The sequence below is a fragment of the Gigantopelta aegis genome, chromosome 4, assembly GCF_016097555.1.
Source record: "Gigantopelta aegis isolate Gae_Host chromosome 4, Gae_host_genome, whole genome shotgun sequence".
NCBI lineage: Eukaryota > Metazoa > Mollusca > Gastropoda > Neomphalida > Peltospiridae > Gigantopelta > Gigantopelta aegis.
Genome location: NC_054702.1, coordinates 16,536,929 through 16,557,547, shown reverse-complemented (window position 1 = coordinate 16,557,547; position 20,619 = coordinate 16,536,929). Strand labels below are relative to the sequence as shown.

The window sequence follows — 20,619 nt, the reverse complement described above, 5'->3', positions numbered from 1 at the left end:
GTCGCAAGTTGTTGACTTGGCATTCCGGCCTTTCTGTCTTTGTAATGCCTCATGTTCCAGCCTCACCCCTGCCTTCTCGAATGACTCCCACATCCTCTGATAGTGGAGTGCTATCCACTCATCAATATCTGGTGTGCCTTCTTCTGCCTCATCAAGATCATCGAAAAGTTGATCAAAAAGTAGTTTTGGCTCTCGACCGAAGAAGAGGAAGTATGGTGAATAACCAGTTGAAGAATGTCGAGTGGCATTATAGGCATAGATCAACTCAGGAAGATATTTTGGCCAGCGTTTCTTCTGAGAAGGATTTAATGTATGAAGCAAGTCGTGCATCGTACGGTTAAATCTCTCTGCCTGAGCATTGCCCTGTGGGTGGTATGGTGTGGTCCGGCTTTTCTTAATACCATACATAGTGCAGAGCTCTTTGATTAGGTCGGACTCAAAGTTTCGGCCTTGATCACTATGAATTCGTCGCGGAATCCCATAACGCACAAACCATTCTTTGACCAGAACTTCTGCAACTGTCCTGGCTTCACCAAGACATTTTCTTGCCCATCAGTTGCAGGTTCCAGGAACGTGAAGTCAATAGCCAAGACTTCTAAAGGTTTCTTGGCTAGAAAACTTCCCATTGTTGGTCTAATCTGGGGTCTAGACTTTGCAAGCAAACATCTGTTGCAATTGTGACAATATTTCTCAATGTCCACAGTCATTCCTGGCCAGAAACATCGTTTCTGTATCAGTGAAAGGGTTCGTTCATACCCTTGATGGCCAACTTCATCATGAAGTGCCTGCATGATTTTCTCTCGCAACACTTGAGGTAAAACAAGCTGGTGCTGAGTATTGATTCCAACTTGTATAACGCGATACAAGACACTGCCCAATTCCTGTACTTTCTCCCACTGTTTCACCAAAACCTTCACAGACCTGGGTTCCTTCTCCATCTGTTTAACTGTAGGCTTGTGGTTAGTTCTCCAGAAGTGAAGAAACCTCTTTATGTCAGGATCCTGCAACTGCAACTGACAAAGGTCCTTACTTGAATATGATGGGAGTGTCTTAACTGCCACAGGCTTTGGAGCAAGAGCATTAGCTCGTGTTGTAACACCTGATACAGAAACTCCCAAGCTATTCACTTGGACTGACACTTGAACCATAAGTTCCTCAATCCGTAATTTTAGATCACTGGGAATGATTGAGCTGCTAGTGGATTTAGTAACTTTTCCCGCAATCCATTCCTGATCTTGATTCACATCACTATTGTGTCCTTTGACACACCGACAGCTCAGGGCATCAGCATTTGCATTGCTCTTGCCTGATCTGTACTTTACAGAGAAGTCAAATTGAGCAAGTTGAGCTACCCAGCGCATTTCTGTTGCTCCTAGATTTGCAGTATTGAGATAAGCCAATGGGTTGTTGTCTGTATAAACTACAAATTTTGACCCCAGCAGATACTCACGAAACTTGTCGGTAACTGCCTATTTTAATGCCAAGAGCTCAAGTTTCATTGAGCTATAATTTGCATCATTGCGCTCAGCTGGCTTCAAACTGCGACTAGCATAACATACCACAACCCGTCGTCCCTCCTGTTCCTGGGAAAGAACTGCACCTAAACCCTGAAAGCTGGCATCTGTTTCCACAATGAATGGTTCCCGGAAGTCGGGGTAGCCAAGGATTGGGCTTGTTGTCAACTGAACTTTCAGGTCTTTGAAAGCTTCATCACAAGACTGATCCCAGCATTCCTGAAAGGCTTTTTGGGTCAACGAAGTCTTTCGAACTTGTTTTTCCTTTTTCTTTTTGCCTCCCCCAAGAAGTGCATGCAGCGGTGCTGCTATTTGGGCAAATCCCTTGATAAACCTCCGGTAATAACTGGCTAACCCAAGAAATGACCTCAGTTCAGTTTCTCGGTTAGGTGTCTTCCAGTCCTTAACTGCTGAAATTTTATCAGGGTCAGTAGAAATACCTGACTCAGATACAACATGACCAAGGTACTTCACCTCCTTTTTGAAAAGATGACATTTCTCTGGTTTGACTTTGAGGCCAAATTTTCGCAGACGATCAAAAACCATTTCCAGTCTTTGGACAATTTCATCAAAAGTGTGTCCAAATACAAGAATATCATCAAGATATACGATCAAAGAGAGAAGATTTTGGTCCCCCAGACAAGCTTGCATTAGCCTGGAAAAGGTAGCTGGAGCATTACACAAACCCATTGGCATTCTGGTATACTCAAAAAGAGACCAGATGAACCTGCCCGAAAGGCCGTCTTTGCAATATCTTCTTCTTCAATAGCACACTGAAGAAATCCATGGGCCAGATCTATTGAAGAAAAATACTTGGCTCCTTTCAGTGCCTCAAGTGCTTCTTCTACCCGTGGTAGTGGGTGGGCATCTTTAACAGTCTTAGCATTTAAAAGTCGAAAGTCACCACAGATTCTCAGTTTTCCATTAGACTTCCTGACCAGCACCATAGCTGATGCATAGGGTGATGTGCTGGGACGCAGGATGCCAGCAGCTATCTGGGTCTCCAGATACTCCTTCACTTCTTCCCACTGATTGGGTGGGACTCTGCGATAAGGAAATTTGAAGGGTGTGTCATCTGTGGTGACAATTTTGTGTTTGATGACATCACAATATCCCAGATCATGATCACCTTTGCTGAAGATGTCATCATAATTGTGGACAAAGTCCTTCATTTTCTGTTTTTGGGCAGAAGTTAAATTGTCTCCAATATCTAACTTCTCAAAACCAAAATCATCATTCTGGACATTTGGTAAACTCGTACCTGCACTTTGGACTCCCACATTAAGTGGCTCTTTTGGTAAGTGTTTAACAACTGTGCCCATGCTCAACATAGCCACTCTGGTACGTGGCTGTAGATACACATCCTCCTGACTGAAATTTGTGATTTCAACCGGAGTCAATCCATTTGCTACTGTTACAAGTCTAGGACTTGCAACAATACCATTTGGTAGATTACCATCTACCTCCATTAATTCTTCCAAGACAGCTGTTTTCTGAACACCTCTAGGATACCGTCTTGTTGACCCAGTAATAACTTGCCTGGAGCCAGCTGGGATCCTAACAGGTTTCTTACCAACAACACGGACAAACCCAAGGTTCCATGTTGCCAGCATCTTTAACACTTAAGGCAGACATCCGTTGACAGTACAGTGATAAAACATGGACCCATTCTTTGTTAACCACTTCCTGGGGAAGTTTGGTTAAGAAATCAGGACCCATTTCCTGAGTTAGTCTCTCCTGAATAACTCGCATAACATTGCTGCCTACTACCCCAGGTAAATGGCTTTTCCTCAAGGACATTGGGGAACTGGCTAAGTCAGTTACAACCAAAAATCCCATCTGAGGAAACGTTCTACCTAACACACATAAATCAACTTCAATATAACCTTTAAAAGAAATACTCTGACCATTGGCAGCAGAAACATTAATGAATGGAGAGAGGTCAATCAGCTCTCCTACCTTACCTTTTAAATTGGTTTTGTAAAATGTTTCCGTGATGGTGGAAACCTCAGCACCAGTGTCTAGAAGGCATCTGACATTTACATTACCCATTTTAATAAGAGCTTCTGGACAACTGCCGATAGCTTTCCGCAGAATTGAGTCTACTTCCACATTTTGACAGCCTATTGTTTGACTCTCAACAACAGGCCTTAATCGTTTAAAGACCCACGACCATGACCATAGCGTTGCCTAGGACAGTCCACTTGGAAATGACCCTCGCTACCACAAAAGAACCAGCAACCCCGCCCTCTGTGTACCTGAGTATAGCGTCGACCCCGTTGTGGTAGGAACTGTAGAGGCCTTGAATTCGCATTGATTGGAGGCTGCCGGTTTGGTCGAGACTCATGGATACTAGATGGAGTACCCGTCAATGTGGCTCCTTGGGGCGGCTGAGAATTGTTTACTCTCTGCAGACGCTGTAGAACTGCATCATTCTGCTCTCTCTGTGCCTTCATATGCTCACGGAGCATGTCCCCTTGTTGCTGCAGTATTGAGAGAATACTCTCTGACGATGTTGCCTGAATTTGAGCTTCATGTGGAAGAGAGGCACACCCTACAGCTTCCTTAATCATGGTCTGGCGAATAGATGGATCCCTAGATCCACGTTTGTGCCAGTCAATAGCCCAATCCCTCAGCTTGAAGAATGAGTCATTGGGATTGGTCAGCATCTGTCTGTTCAATTCCCGACTCAATAAACGATCTCGGACACCTTCAACAAAAATGGCTGCCAAATTTTGTTCTTTCTGCTCCTGATAATGTTGTTCGTGTTCCAGATGTTGATACAACCGTATCAACTCATGGCTGTAGGTCAGAAGAGACTCGTCAGACTCTTGTTTTCGACCAAAAAGTTGCAACCGCTTCTGCTGATCATTGCCATAGTCACTGAAAACGTTACGAAGAATTTTGAAAATATCTTCAGGATCTGCAATATCGGCATGCCCATCTATTTCCATCCGAGCTGGACCTGCTAAATATTCTCTGATGAAACGTAGAGAATTTTCACCTATTAGATGTCGGGACTGAATATGAGACTTGATGTCTCGAATCCAGTCCTCCAAGTAAATATCTGATCCAGGTTTTCCCTGGAACCGACCAATGTGACATTCCTGAGCTATAAAAATTACCTGTGATTCAGGACGTGATGGTGGAGTTGGTTCAAACCTGGCAGATTCTCTTTCAGTATGCTTATTCCGCAAATACCTAATTGTGTCCAAAAGAGTTTCATTTTCTTTGGCCTGATCTCTGAACTGAGAATCAAGTTGCTCAAAATCATGTCTAAGAGACTCATACTCACCTGCATCCTCGTTTGCCATAGTAACTTAATATAATTTGTTTTTCTTCCCTTAGAACAAGGGGGGGGGGGGGGGGGGGTCCGAGATAAAGTGGAAGGGAGAAAAAAACGAGGGAGTGGAATAAAAAGGTCCCACCCCAAACCTTTACGTTGACTGATTAAGTGATAAAAGCATCCCCTGAAAATAATAAAAGTCTAGTCTTCATAAGAAAGGACCTATCATAAACTAATACTTCCCTATTTATTACTTACCTATATGTTTCTCAAAGGATCCAGTATCAAGACTACATATGAACACCTCTTGCACCAGTTTAAGCTTACAAGCCCTTACTTTAAAGAAATATGCTTTTTCAAATTTAAAATAATTAGGGTTGGAACAGATGTAATACTTAATCAATTTTAACTTTTAACTTTAAACTATGATACTGACATCCTCATTAAAAGACAAAGATATATTATTCAGTACTAAATAAAACATCAACAGGGTTCTGTCATTTGTAACAAACAATGTTCAAATGTTTGGGGGTTTTCTTCTTCCTGGCTGCAAAGTATCAAGCTTTAAGTGAACTGTTCGTCTTTTCTTCTACACCATGAAATCCTGGGAATCTTGTGAATCTTTTTTAATCTTGTGACATGTCCCTTGGTCAAGTCTTGGTCCGGGCGTACGAAAAACCGGCGGCAGGGTAAAAAGAGATTGTTTATTTCTTATACCATTAGGCCTGGTGATGTCACTAAAAATGCTTTGTCTCGATGGATAGTAGCTACCATCAAGCTAGCATATGAGATGGCGGGTGATCATGTGTTGCGGAATTTCTCTGTTAAACCACATGAAATCCGAGCCATTTCTGCTTTCCTGAATTTTCATGACTCTTTAGATATTATAAAGGTCATGAATGCAGGGGTTTGGAAAGGACGGCACACTTTTGACCGTTTCTATTTCTGGGATATGGCGGTTGGTCCTGACGGTACGCGTAGGATCCAGACAGTCATTGCGACTCAACACATCGTGTCTGTGCGCAGGGCAATGGAAAGGGGTCGACCTCTTTTCCGTCCGACTGCCATCGATTCACGCTTCGGACATGTTTAGCACTCCACCCTTTTTTGAGGGAGGGGTTTTTTTGTAGTGTTGTCTACCGTTTCCTCTCCCTGGGGAGATGTTTTTCCTCCCTTTCATGGGGATGAGTTTTTCTTTTGAGAAGCCCATTTTTATTCCCAAAAGTTTTTTGACTCCTTGTTACCGTATGTCGTGGTTCGTTCTATCTCCATGTCATTACTTCAAAGGAGCTTTTTGGGTACGGGTAAGTCCTCTATTTTCTTATCTCCTCCCATTAATGTTGAATTCACGTGCTCTAACGGTGTCATTGCACGTCCGTTATAGCATATTTGTTGTGCTAGCACAGTAAGTTGAATAAGACTATTAGAAAATTTGTTTCTAATTTTCATTATTATTCATACTTACCTAGTGCTAGCACAACAAAATATACCTCCCACCCACCCCTATGAGGCTTTCCCTCGGTGAGTTTGGATCGACTTGCGCATTGCGCATATCCGGCAAGGGAGAGAATTCTGCAGTGTGTAGGTATGACTCAGGTTGAATAGCATATTTGTTGCGCTAGCACTAGGTAAGTATGAATAATAATGAAAATTAGAAACATTTTCTAATTTATATCAAAAGGTAGGGGTGAAAGAGGTGTGATTGGGGGAAAGCATGGCCCCCAGGCTATACCAGTGTAATTAAAATCTTGCAGATATCGATCTTTTAAAAAATATTTTAGATCATTCATGCACAATTTCCTGAAAAATTGATGATTCATAAATAGACTAAATTATCAAATGTCAAATGACGTTTGATACTTGGTCTGTTTTGAACTATTTATTATTGCTAATTTTATTTATATTTTGTGTTTTAAGCGAACCTATTGAGCTGTCTCCAGCCAGATACGGTCTTTCCACTAATGAAAGCAGTACGGTTAACACACAGGGCATCTTCAGTGGCAGTGATGATCATCAGATTTCTGTGAAGGAGCTGGTGAATAAACTAGAACACATTTACTGTGGACCCATCTCGGCAGAGTTCGAACATCTTGAGGTGAAGTAACATACAGTTATTGATAACAGTCTGTGTGTTACAAAAAGCATACTACATGGGGCTGTAACTTGGGGTTTTTCTCGTACCATAGACATTGTGTTAATGTTGTGATGTCATTAAAAAGAATCCATATTCCTTTTTTTAATGGTGGTGGGATGTAGCTCAGTGGACTTGGGTTTTCTCTCCATTCTAACCAGTGTCCCATGACTGACGTCTCAAAGGTCATGCTACGTTATTTGCCTGTCTGTGAGAAAGTGTAAATAAGAGATCTTTTGCTGCTTTTCAGCATCGCTGAAGTTTTTTTCTTGTTCCACGAAGCGATCTTAGCATTGAGATGACTTGAAGTGCATTTGATAGTTATGCACTTAAGGTGATTATAGTGCTAAGATTGCTTTATGGAGCGGGCCCTGGTCTAAAAATAATCATATGTTAGACACCATATAGTCGTAATTTAAAATGTGCTCAGATGTCATCTTGCTATATTTATATTTACATAAAAAATCATCCACATCAGTATAAGCGAAACCAATACACGTTGATAGTGTTTCACATTTTTGTAAAGGGAAAGCCTTTTTTTCATACGATGAAATTTACTACGGTACCAGTTATTGATTGATTGATCTGTAAATTACACAAAAAAAATAGTTTTTTTATTTATTTCCAAAACACTTTTACTTTTCTTCTTACATCAAACCAAACTGAAATTATTTACAGAAAACAGTTTTATAGAATGATGGGACGGACCATAGTTAACTCAACGTTTGCTGTGGATATACCCGATATATGTTATGATAAACAATTTGTGCATATCTAAAATTTGTGTAACCAGTGATCAATGAGACTATGCAGTTTGGATGTTCCATACATCACAACAGTAGTGAATGACTACAATTAAATAGGTCATCCATCAAACACAATAAATATAGTTGCTTTACTTTCCACTATAAAAATGCATACTGGTACTAAATGTTTAATGAAATTTTGTAATACTGACTGTTTTTAAGTTGTGGCTTACTGGGTGGGGTTTTTTTTTCAGACAGAAGAAGAAAGATCATGGTTTGCGAGAGAGTTTGAATCCCGACACACTGTCAGTCTACAAGATGACAGAAAGGTTGCATTGGCCAAGCTCATGTTGAGATGTCAGGTATAAACTGACATGCATGCTATGACTGCATGTTAGACTTGCGTGAATCCAAGGTGTGGGTACTGGGGGTGCAAAAACACAAAGTGTCTTCAGAATCTACTGCTTAATTGATGTACAGTGTATCTACCAGTAATCAGTTTGGTCATTTTAGCAGACAAAATGTAATATCTGTTGGTCAGGTGGTTCTTGTAAAGGTTTCCACTTACAGTGAACTGGATCACTCCGCAAACCTAATATTTACCCGATTTAGACAAGATAAGGGGCCTAATTCACTAAACTCGCAATTTTGCGATCTCGCAGTGCAATGCTAAAAGCCTTGCAAAGAGGATGCTTTGTTGTCTAGCAAAGCCAAAGAGACCTTTGTGAATTGCGCCCCAGGTATTTAGAGAGTCACATTTTAGAATTTAGACAATTCGGGAAACTTGGTCGGTTTTGACAGGATTCTGGTTAGTTCAGGGACCAGTTTAGACAGGTTTCACTGTATGTAATTAGAGATGGGTATTATGAGTATTTTTGTATCACGATATGGGTTTCCTGTATCAAAATATATTATTTACACAATCTAATTAAAATTAGCTCCACTATTACATGTGGATCTAAAGACAGCCAGTTGGAGCTCATGTCCACCAATCAAAACCTTACTTGCAGAATCCTGCCAGTGATTGAAAAATAATTTGAAAACATTCCGAATTATCCCGAGGGTATTCGACATGTTTCGTGTGAATTACGAATGCCTTAAAACATGTTTTATTTTATAAAATAAATAATTTGTAATGTAAAACTGAAGATTGATTTAGTTTTTTTTTAATTTTATAAATAAATAAATAATTTTTTATGTAAAATTGAAGACTGATAACTCACCCCGTACGTATTGGTATGGTTCGCTGTACTGCGGTCACTAAAATAGAGTCGCCCGATATTTTTAGAATTTGTATGCTCCCAAATAACGTTATAAAAGGTGAAGTGTGATTGGTCAATATTTAAATTATTATTTACAGACGAAATGTTACCTGGACATTGGGGACTACGCAGTGTTGTTAGTTTTAAATCACTGGCAGGATTCTGCAAGTAAGGTTTTGATTGGTGGACATGAGCTCCAACTGGCCGTCTTTAGATCCACATGTAACAGTGGAGCTAATTTTAATTAGATTGTTATTTACAGAACCATCAACCGTTTTTAAGGAAGGCATGTAACAAAATACTGAAATTGCATATTATTATGAAGTTTATTAATGCTTATTTAATAATGTTTGGTCCTTCCTTTAACACATCTTTGAACACAGTTAAGAATTTCTGACTGAAAACGAACTTGAAATATGGAAATTACCAAGCATATCAGTACAGAATGTATATTACTTACCCTTTGATTCATAATATATCGGTGTATATCTTTAAAAGCATTTGACCAAAGTTTGCAGTTTTTTGCAATTATTTAAAAACATGCTAATGAATTTTGTAATTTTAAGATCTTGATATTTCATTATATTCTGCACTTTGGACAGGGTTTCATTTCTTTGAAAGGAAGATATTTTTACAATGTTACATAATCTCAAAAAGCTTGATAATGTTATTTTAAACCTGAACATATATTTCACTGTTAAAATATTTTTATCTTTGTTTCAAGGCATTTGATAATTTTCTGATCAACAAGTTTCCCACAGTTAGTCATTATGGTGCTGAAGGGGGTGAAAGCATGATGGGAGTTCTTGATGAAGTTTTCAGAGTTTGTGCTGGTGGTGAGTTGGTTTGTGACACTGGTTTTTATCTGACGAAAAAGAAAAACTTCAGTAATCAGGAAACATTTTACTTGGTCAGGCCTACCGACTCCGGTTCAGAGCAAGTTTTAACTGTGCAATGGGGAGGTATAACTCCACTTTGTCTTTCAACTAATCATTAATAGTGGAGCAGATAACAGCAATTTTACAATGAAATCGTGCAAATGGTAATCCAAGCATCAAATTTAGTACAATGATTCCTATTGGCATGGTTAACACATCTGCCTGATTGGCCATTTGAAAATCCAAGATGGTGGCCATTTTTCAAGATGGCCATCAAATTGTCCTACCAAAAATTAATTTACAGTGTACTTGGACAATCTAACCGCTCTTATTAATCCCCTACCAGTCTTTCACCAACAACTAATCATTAATAACCACTGTCCTGGCCAGACAGCCAAGTTAGCTGAGATGTGAGCCCAGGACAGCATGCTTGAACCATAATTGGATATGTTATATCTTAACAAGAAATAACTAACTAGTAGGGTTTCAACATGGTGCTTTTACTAACTGCAACACGAGGAACTTTTTACAAACACTTCCGGTGCTATTAAACACCGGCTTCGCTGGTCTCACACCAGTTTGTTATTTAACATCTGTCAATATATTACACTCCTCCCCTTCTTAAGGATGTAAAGTAAACAGTTTATGAACACCAAAAATGTCACCATAATAACTGTAATGTCTGTTAACCAATCCTTGACCTAAGGATCTACCAATTAACTGAATTTTAGCTTTTAAAACTTAAAGCTTATAATCACTTTATTCACGACTTTAAAAGTTCAGTCTAACCACTGATGCATTCAAAGAATAAAATCATTTAAAGAAAACGGTAATACTTTAACGAATCTACTTAAGTTTGAACAATAAACTTTAAAGTTCACATCAGTGATTTCACAGATCCAGAGTCTTTGGTCGTCTATGCTCACGCTGTGGATATCGCCTGGGTGGAGTATCCCTCACCTGGGCGTCGCTGGTTCTGGGTGTCGAACCAGATGCTATCTCCTGGTTGCTCGAAGACAATGATGAAGATAAGTTACCATCTCTGGGAACCGGTATACCAACATCATAATATTGTCCCGATTGTCGCAGTTTCTACCATCTCTTTTGATTCGGAGTCTGAATCAATGGTCTCCCTATTGACCAAGGCTGAAGGTAGTAAGTGGTCAATATGCACATAACGAACACGACCACCTGCTCTTACTAGGTATGTTCTGGAACCAAATTCCTTGACTACAACAGCTGGTATCCACCTCTCCTTGCCCTCTCTGAAATTTTTCACTCGCACAAATTGTCCTTCCTGGAATTCACGAAGTTTCACATGGCTTTCATCATGGTTCACTTGTAATTCTTGTTTAGCATGAACAATCTTTTCAGTATCTGGTTTAATCAAACTGAAACGAGTGCGAAGTTGTCTCTTGAGAAACAGTTCTGCTGGTGGTCGACCTGTCACACTATGTGGTGTTGATCGATACATCAACAAAAAATTATCCAGTCGATGCTGTAGACTAATTCTGTAATCTCGATTTGCTGCTTGTAACACTTGTTTGACAAGCGCTTGTTTCACAATCTGAACCGAACGTTCTGCTGCTCCATTCGAAGCTGGGTGATATGGAGGTATACGAATGTGACGTATGCCATTTTTCTGCATAAAGTCATCAAATTCTACACTTGTAAAGTGAGGACCATTATCCGATACCAGATCTTCAGGTATGCCATAGGATGCAAACAATGTTCGTAAAGTTTCAATCGTTTTTGTCGAGGTCGTCGTTGTCATTTGGAATACTTCCAACCATTTCGAGTGACTGTCTATCACTATCAGATAGTTCTGTTTTTTGTATTCTGCATAGTCTATATGCACTCTCTGCCAGACGCGTTTCGGCCATTTCCATGGTCGCAAAGGTGCCAAAGGAGGCATTTTTCGCACTGATAAACATACTGTGCAACCTCTCACTTTTGATTCAATGTTCTGATCCAGTCCAGGCCACCAGAGATAGCTTCTTGCTAACATTTTCATTCGGCACATGCCTGGATGCATTTCATGGAGGTCATCCAAAAGTCGCTCACGATATTTTGGCGGAATAATCACTCTCATTCCCCACAATACACAACCTTGTTCATTCGACAGTTCATTTTTTCTAATGAAATACGGCTGTAAACCTTTATCCGAAATGAATGCTGGCCAACCATTCATTGTATATGTCCAAACCCGTGATAGTATTGGATCTTTCCTGGTTGCCTCACTGATATCCTGTGCGGTTATCGGTAACTCATCCAAGTAGGTAAAGTAAAAGATGTCTGCCTCACCTTCCTCCGAATTACTCATTGGACATCGAGAAAGTGCATCTGCATTGCCGTGGTCTACCGACTTCCTATAAACGATTTTGTATTGGTATGCTGACAATAGTAATGCCCAGCGCTGCAGTCAGGCTGCTGCTAGTGTTGGGACTGCTGAATGCGGACCCAGTATGGTTGTCAGAGGTTTATGATCTGTCTCTAGAGTGAATGGTTTCCCATATAAGTACTGATGGAATTTTTTCACTCCGAAAATTATTGAAAGCACTTCTTTCTCCAACTGTGAATAATTCTGTTCACTACTACTCAAGTTCTCGATGCAAACGCAATCGGTCTTTCTTGGCCGTCTTCATCTAGGTGCGAGATTACAGCTCCTAGTCCGTAAGATGATGCGTCACAAGCCAGTTTTATCTCCTTGTTCGAGTGGTAATGTACCAACAACTGACTTCGTATCAGTTTCTTTTTACATTCTCGGAATGCTTCTTCACATGCTTTAGACCATTTCCACGGTACGTTTTTTCTCAACAGTTCATGCATTGGCTGCAGCGTGGTTGAAAGGTCGGTCACAAACTTCCCATAGTAGTTGATCAAGCCCAAAAAGGATTTCAACTCTGTTACGTTGGTTGGAGCAGGTGCATTTTCAATTGCTGACACTGTCTGCAAGTGGATGAATTCCCTCATGATCCACCACATGCCCTAAGTATGTAACACTTGGCTTCATGAACACACACTTCGACAGCTTTAAGCGAACGCCGTGTTGTTCCAACCGCTCTAACACCTTACTCAAAGAGTTCTCTATGTTCCAACCGTGTTGCCGTAGACAGCAAAATGTCATCCAGTCGACATTTCACATGATCCAACCCTTGAAGTATCTGCTCTAACACAGACTGAAAGATAGCTGGTGCAGACGACACGCCAAATGCCAGCCTGTTGAAACAATACAAGCCACGATGAGTATTTATAGTCAACAATCCTTTTGACTTTTCATCCAATTCTAATTGTTGATACGCACTGGTCAAGTCCAACTTGCTGAACACCTTACCTCCTGCAAGTGTTGCAAAAATGTCCTCTGCACTTGGAAGTGGGTACTTCTGAATTTCAATGCATCTATTCACTGTGACTTTATAGTCCCTACGAATAGTTTTATCCGCTTTTGGCACAAGAACAATCGGTGTTGCCCACTTGCTGTAATCAACTTTGGTAACAATACCACTTTTTTCTAGTCGATCAAGTTCTTCTTCAACAACCTCTCTCAATGCATATGGCACTGTTCGGGCTTTGCAGTAAATCGACTGAGTATTTTCCTGAAGCCTAATTCCTGCTCGAAAATGTTTAATAGTTCCAAATCCCTCCTGAAACACCGACGGATACAGATGAACTAGCTCGTCGATCAGTGTATCCTCTGCCACACTGACATTGAAGATATTTTTCCAGTTCAGTTTCAACTTATCCAACCAATTTCTTCCCAACAGTACAGGATTATCTCCCTTGACAACAATTACTGGCAAAGTAACTTCTTGTTGTTCATATTTCACTTTCGCATGAAACTGTCCCACTAATTGAAGATATTCTCATGAATATGTCTTCAACCGTACTGGTGCTTTTGCCAGTGGTATGTTTTTAAACTTTGTCTGGTACAACTTCTCTGGAATTACAGAAACAGCTGCTCCTGTATCGACTTCCATCACAACAGTTTCATCCGAAACTTGTACCTGAACTTTGTATGCTGATCCACTTGATCCAGCAGTGTAAACCGTCTGAAGACTAAACTCTTCCAGTTCTGCGTCGTCAGATTCCTCTGTAACATATTTTGTCGCCAAAGTTCTGGAATTTTTCTTTTTCGAACGACACATTTTAGCGATATGACCCTTTTTTAGACACGAAAAACATTCTTCATCCTTGAATCGGCACGACTGTGGTGCATGACTTCCTCCACAACGAAAACACGAAATTCCCTTCTTGCTGGAATTGTTTTTGTTTCGCCCCAAAGAATAAGAACTTTTTCTGTTGACCTGAGAAATCGCATTAACAGGTTGCTCTCTACCATTAAATGCAGGCTTCAACCCTATTTCGTGTGCATTTTTATCAGCCATTTCCATTGCCTGTGCAATTTCAGTTGCTTGTTCTAACGTCAAATTTGCTACTGTCAAAAGTTTTTTTTGCGTGGCCTCATTTCGCAAACCACCAACAAAACGATCTCTTAAAGCTCTTGTAAGAAAGTTTCCAAACTCACACGTGACAGCCAACTTTTTCAGTTCCATCAAAAAGCCAGAAACAGTTTCGCCTTCTCGCTGATTTCTGCGGTGAAATTTGACACTTTCAGCAATTACCAATGGTGCTGGAGTAAAATAGTTCTTCAACACGTCTATCAACTGACGGTACGTTTTTGTACCTGGCAATTCTGGGTATAACGGGTGCTTCAACAACCCGTATACTTCAGGACCCACGACAGTTAGAAATATCAGTAGCATGAACCAATGATTTTTAAAAAATTCAAATAGGAAACTCATTGTTTGCATACATAATAGTATGGGTTTTAGAAGATGAATGCTTTTTGTTTGAATGAAAAAGAGTGAAAAATTAATTTTTAACTAATTTTTGTATACGGCCGGTTGACTGACCTTTAAATATTTTTTTTCATTTTCTGTCCAAAAACCTGTATAATGAATATAATGAATGTAACAGGGAAATCATCAAAATAACTGGTGATTATTTAGGTTTTTTTACATGTAATATGACCTCTAATCTGATTGAAAATGGAAACAAATAATATAAAGCAAAATTAAAATGGTTTTAAGTATCTTTTACAACGATATATGCAAGCAAAAAGTCACCATTTTCAGCAAAACAGTACTTGCGTCTATATCTTTGGTTCCTCCATGTTGATGTTAGTGCATTATGATTATAGAATGCATGTGAAAAATTAACTGGTATGTATAGTTGTGGGCACGTAACTCCGCAAAAACTCCTGTACTGTGTCAGCTATGGATATTACGGGAGTTTTGGCACAGTAACGTGTCCACAACTAGGGTTAGTAATGAGAATAGTCATGTTCATATTCACCCACCAATGTCTGAAAATTATTTTTAGTTTTTTGTTTTCATGAAATACTTTTGCTGGTGACGTGGTGTCTTTTGTGGGACTTCTGAAGCCAGTAATAAATAGATAGACCAATCAAAATCTATCAAATATTTCCTTCAGAGACAGAGAGGGCGTCATTCAGAGATCTCACAAAATACACCATCAGGAATCACCAAACAAAATACTGAACTGACTTGGTAGGACTATGATTTGGAATAATCTTTGTAAAGTTTGTTGGAGGTGTCCGGGTGCCGATGGAGTAGAGCCGGAGTGGATGTATCATTGTCAACATGGACATGGAAAACATGCATTACAATATTCTGAATGGGTTGGGGAAGTTGACATGATGTTTGTACCTTGATTACAACGTCTCAATAATATACTCTTCAAAAAAAGTAACGCAAAGTCAGATTTTCATTGTATGTTTCTAAATCGTTTAATACATGAAAAAAACATGGCAGAAACTTGCAATTTGACACAGATAAACAACATTGACAGAGGCTGTTGTAACAGCCATCCAAGTTCCCAAGGTCCCGTTTGACGTCACGTACAGTCAGTAACGAGTGTAACCCCCATGAGAGTCAAGTACTGCCTGGCACCTCCTGCCCATCGAAGCAATCAGATAACGGATGACATCCTGCGGAATTGTAGCCCACTCGGCCTCCAAAGCGGCAGCCAGCTGTTGTAGTGTCTGAGGTTGGGGTTGTCGTCGTCGCAAACGTCTATCCAGTTCATCCCACAATTCTCGATTGGGTTTAAATCTGGGGATTTGAAGGGCCATGGAAGAACATTGATGTTGTTGTTTGCTAGGAAGGCTGTGGTGATGCGCGCTGTATGAGGACGGGCATTGTCCTGCTGGAAAACAGTGTTGCCGTTGGCCATGTTGGGGACGACGTACGGGCGCAAGATCTCGTCCACATAGCGCTGTGCTGTCAAGTTCCCCCTGATGTGTACCAAGTCTGTCCTGGCGTTGTAAGAGATGGCTGCCCACATCATCACACTTCCTCCACCAAATCTGTCCACTTCCTGTATGCAATTGCGTGCAAAACGTTCACCTCTTCGGCGGTAGACACGTGCCCTTCCATCCTGTCTGCGGAGCATGAATCGCGATTCGTCGCTGAACCACACGTGTCTCCATCGTCTTTGAGGCCATACCCTGTGTGCTTGACACCATTGTAGTCGAAGCTGTCGATGCTGCTGGGTTAAAATCACGCCTCTAACAGGAAGTCTGGGTCGCAATCCTGCCTCTCGTAGACGGTTCCGGACAGTCTGGTCAGAGATCCTACGCAGTCCCGGTATTGCAGATTGAGTGGAGATAGCCGTGGTCGTCCTTTGGCGTAGGTGGCGCAACCGGATGTAGCGATCCTGGGCAGGAGTGGTGACACGTGGTCTACCGGATCTGCGAAGGTCACGTATTGATCCATGCGCCTGGTAGCGGTTCCATAATCTTGAAATGGTGCTAGGGTACACATTGAAAAGCCTCGCAACCTCTGATTGGGATTCGCCTGCTTCCAATTGTCCGACGGCGTTGTTCCTCTGTTCTTCATTCAGTCTTGGCATTGTGAAAGCTACGCTGACAGTTTTAAACTGAGTACAGCTAAGTCCTGAACCCTGCACTTTTATAGGGCTTCTTGTGCCTCTTGCACGTGCACACCATGCCGACCGTTCAAATCGCTGAATTGACCCCAGGTGCGGTTTTGCGATTGTTAACTTTTTCACACCTGTCTTCAAGGTCATGAAATTCCGAACAACTTTGCTGGTGAAAATGCATTTGGTACGCTCCATTACACAACATACTTAGCGTTCGGAACACAATGTTTCCACACATCCATATTTATTAGGAAAATTTCATTTTTGCGTTACTTTTTTTGAAGAGTATATGTTTTTAAAAATAGTATGAAAAGGGTGCGAAGTGGTATGAGGAGGAAGTTACAAAATAAATGTTTCAACATTTGCAACAATTTCTACTCAATAATAGAGGTCTATATATACGAAGTATTGATTATATGATATATGTCCTCAAATTACTTGTAATAATCCATGTAGAATTGATTGCATTGTCAAGGAATACATGTTTAAAAGTTTGTAAATACTGATCGGAGATGGCGCCGCCATCTTGGATTTCGATCGGAAAGTTCCGTTGATTTCCGTGAGCGCTCGGAAATAGTCACATTGGGTTGTTAAACTTCCAAAATCAACAATTTTACGCCCATTTTCTGTATTTTTTCTGATTTACACTAATAAAGGTATGGATGGTTTTTCATATAACCAAACCACGATGTAGAACACCTCTCCTAACTACATTTTTACCTGAAGCAAACCTTTCACACTGAATTATTTTTAGGCAAATGCGTGCATAATAAAGTGAAAATAGAATGTTCTAGCAGATTAATGTATTAACTTTTCTCATTGGCTATGTTTCCCGTGTCACAACCTATCTGAAAAGAGCTTTCAGACGGAGTTTGTACCCATTAAATGAGACAAATCTGGAGCCAGTTTTTGCGCAGACGCAATTCATGCCGTCACGAGTTATCGTTCCTGTTGGTTCATGCTAATATCGGAACTTTTTTTCCATCCAGAATTTCGTTTGCTTCGAAATACTGTCCCAAACGCTCCACATAACATGTGAACGATTCCCTTGCCTCTACAAATTCTCCTATTTTACCAATTGTCGCCATTTGATCCACAAACCTCGTCGCCAGAATGTTATATCTTAACAAGAAATAACTTAACTCGTAGGGTTTCAAACATGGCGCTTTCACTAACTGCAACACGAGGAACTTTTTACAAACACTTCCGGTGCTGTTAAACACCGGCTTCGCTGGTCTCACACCACAGTTTGTTATTTAACATCTGTCAATACATTACAGGATATAAGCACGAAATGAATTAGAATGAAAGCTAAAAGTCCATTTCCTTCATCTGATGATAGCAAAAAAAAATAAAAAATTGTTAACTGCACCTTGCATGTAACAATGTTAACTATTTCACTGGTCTTTTAAAGTTTCATATGTTTGGTTTTTTCCCATCTATTTGTGTTTGGTCCTATTTCAGTTTAGCTATTTATGTGGTATTGGCATTTAATCTTATTTAGAAGTTCATGCTCCAACTTAATATCAGATGTACACATTATTTTAATTCAAAACATTTACAGGATATTATCTCATTGGCATACTGACATGTGTAAATTGATTTCAGGTTTTTTGAATACCTGAGTTGTATTGGGTTCATTTTGTGATGTGAGATCAGACATAAAGTAATCACATTGTTTATTACAGATGGTGTATCTGACATCATGGTTGGTATGCCTCATCGCGGTCGACTAAACTTCCTTACATGCTTGTTAGACTTTCCACCAATTATTATGTTTCAAAAGGTACAGTATGTCTCGGTTCACCTTTACACTATAAACTTTATAATTATAATATTATAATTTATAATGGGGTGGGTAAAACTATTTGCTATAAGTTCCTACTCTGTATGCAGGCATTTTTGTTTTTTTTATTTGACTACAATGTGCTCATAATGAAACAAAGATTTAAAATGTCGTCACTCACATTTTCTTTTTATATAATACTTCTTATATGTGGGCTAATGCATGTTATTTGTGAAGTTGTTACAGTTTTATGTAATATTTTAATTTATTATAGAACTAATTTTGACGTAGGATTGGATTTCCTTTATTTTATACAATGTATACATTTTCAGATGCAAGGGAAGACGGAATTGCCTCCAGGAGCTAAAGGTGGTGGGGATGTCCTCTCTCACTTGTGTGAGTTATTGTTTTATTGAAATTTGTGTTACTAAATTATGTTCAGAATAAAATACATGTGGCTGTTTAATATTCATGTTATATAAGTCAACCTAAAACAGTGTATTCTGTTCAAACAGGCATTTGTGTAATCCTGATTTCTATGTAAACTGGCATGATTTCAAAATCCCGATCAATGACAATAGCGTGGGTAAAGTTTGTCTAATTTAGCATTTTGTGTATTCCGGCACATTTTGTCAGTCACACTTGAATTTGGTTTAAATAGAATTCACTGTACATGCACTCAATAAGAGTCTTACTTGAAACATTTATTAGTGTTGTAACATGGTCACAAGTAGACAGTTAGACACCAAATAGCCATAGTTTAAAGATGTGTTGAGATGTCATTATTTCTTCATTAAGAATTAAGTCTTTTATCACAATATATAAAATTATTATTTTATCTACAACAGTGTAGATTAGGTTCTAAGCTTACTTAATTGTCATTCTAAATTCCATTTTTATTTTGAGATTATATTAGTTTTGATTTATGTGACATTGTTTATGCAAATACTGTTATCTATTCCCATTTAATTAATATACATTTTAGTATCCAGGTATTTCTGAGTTGTAATCTTTGTCTTGCAGTTACATCTGTTGATCTTAACTACAGTGGAAAGCAAATACATGTATCTCTTATAGCTAATCCATCCCATCTTGAGGTAATGTGGTTTAAGATTATTTTTGTCTGTAAAAAAAATCAAAAAAATAATAATAGATCTTAAAACAAAAAATATGTGGATCTCCACTTCCATTGGTAGATCATGCACAGAACATGCGTCTTCCTTGTTTTAAACTAAATTTATTCTGTCTTTTTTTCATGGCAGTGGGTTTGGTTGACAGGCTTAAGCCTATATTATGTGTATGTTTCTTAGTTAAATTTAAAGTCTGTTTAACAACACCACTAGAGCACATTGATATATTAATCATTGGCTATTGGATGTTTCTTGGTATGACAGATCATAAACTGAATGTTTGTGCTTTCTGATTCCAGGCTTGTAACCCTGTGGTTGTTGGGAAGACTCGAGCCAAACAGCTGTTTTTAAAAGAAGGAGACTACAGCTCAGAGTCTGGCACTCGGCCAGGAGACAAAGCAGTGTGTTTACAGGTGCATGGTGATGCTGCATTCGCTGCACAGGTAATTCTCTATGGTTTCAACTTATGTACTTACTATATGTGAAATAATAGTGCTACCAGTTTCTAGTGAAAATAGCACCAAAAAGATGTTATTGCCACAGTAAAAAGTGTTATTTTGTCTGTAATGACATATTTATAAAAATGGTGACATTATTTTGTTATGCAGTCTATTTCTGTGAATTACATGGTTAATTTCTGGTACATGTTTTCTGAGAATAATGGTAAAATTATTAAAGTTATATATGGTAGTAAATAGAAAATGTTACGGGTTTTTTCTCAGATATGAAATTTAATATGATATCACAATTGTCATTTATGATTGCAGACTTTACTCAATGAAATATAAATCTTTTTTGACAAAAACATGAAATTACCTTCTTACATATATATATGTATATTATCCTGCTGAATTTTTTTTTTAAATTATAAATGTAATTAAAAGTAAATGTTTTTATAATAATCATATTGACAGATAATTATG

The 20,619-nt window shown here is 39.2% G+C and overlaps 1 protein-coding gene across 1 annotated transcript in view; it reads left to right on the top strand.

Moving 5' to 3' along the window:
• Positions 1-20,619, top strand: part of LOC121372730 (probable 2-oxoglutarate dehydrogenase E1 component DHKTD1, mitochondrial) — a 43,788-nt gene that overhangs the window by 10,737 nt on the left and 12,432 nt on the right. The window contains exons 3-9 of the mRNA XM_041499207.1: positions 6,718-6,895; positions 7,932-8,039; positions 9,664-9,775; positions 18,469-18,566; positions 18,899-18,962; positions 19,590-19,663; positions 19,996-20,139. Coding sequence (XP_041355141.1) covers positions 6,718-6,895; positions 7,932-8,039; positions 9,664-9,775; positions 18,469-18,566; positions 18,899-18,962; positions 19,590-19,663; positions 19,996-20,139 — 778 coding nt within the window. The remainder of the gene's footprint in view (positions 1-6,717; positions 6,896-7,931; positions 8,040-9,663; positions 9,776-18,468; positions 18,567-18,898; positions 18,963-19,589; positions 19,664-19,995; positions 20,140-20,619) is intronic.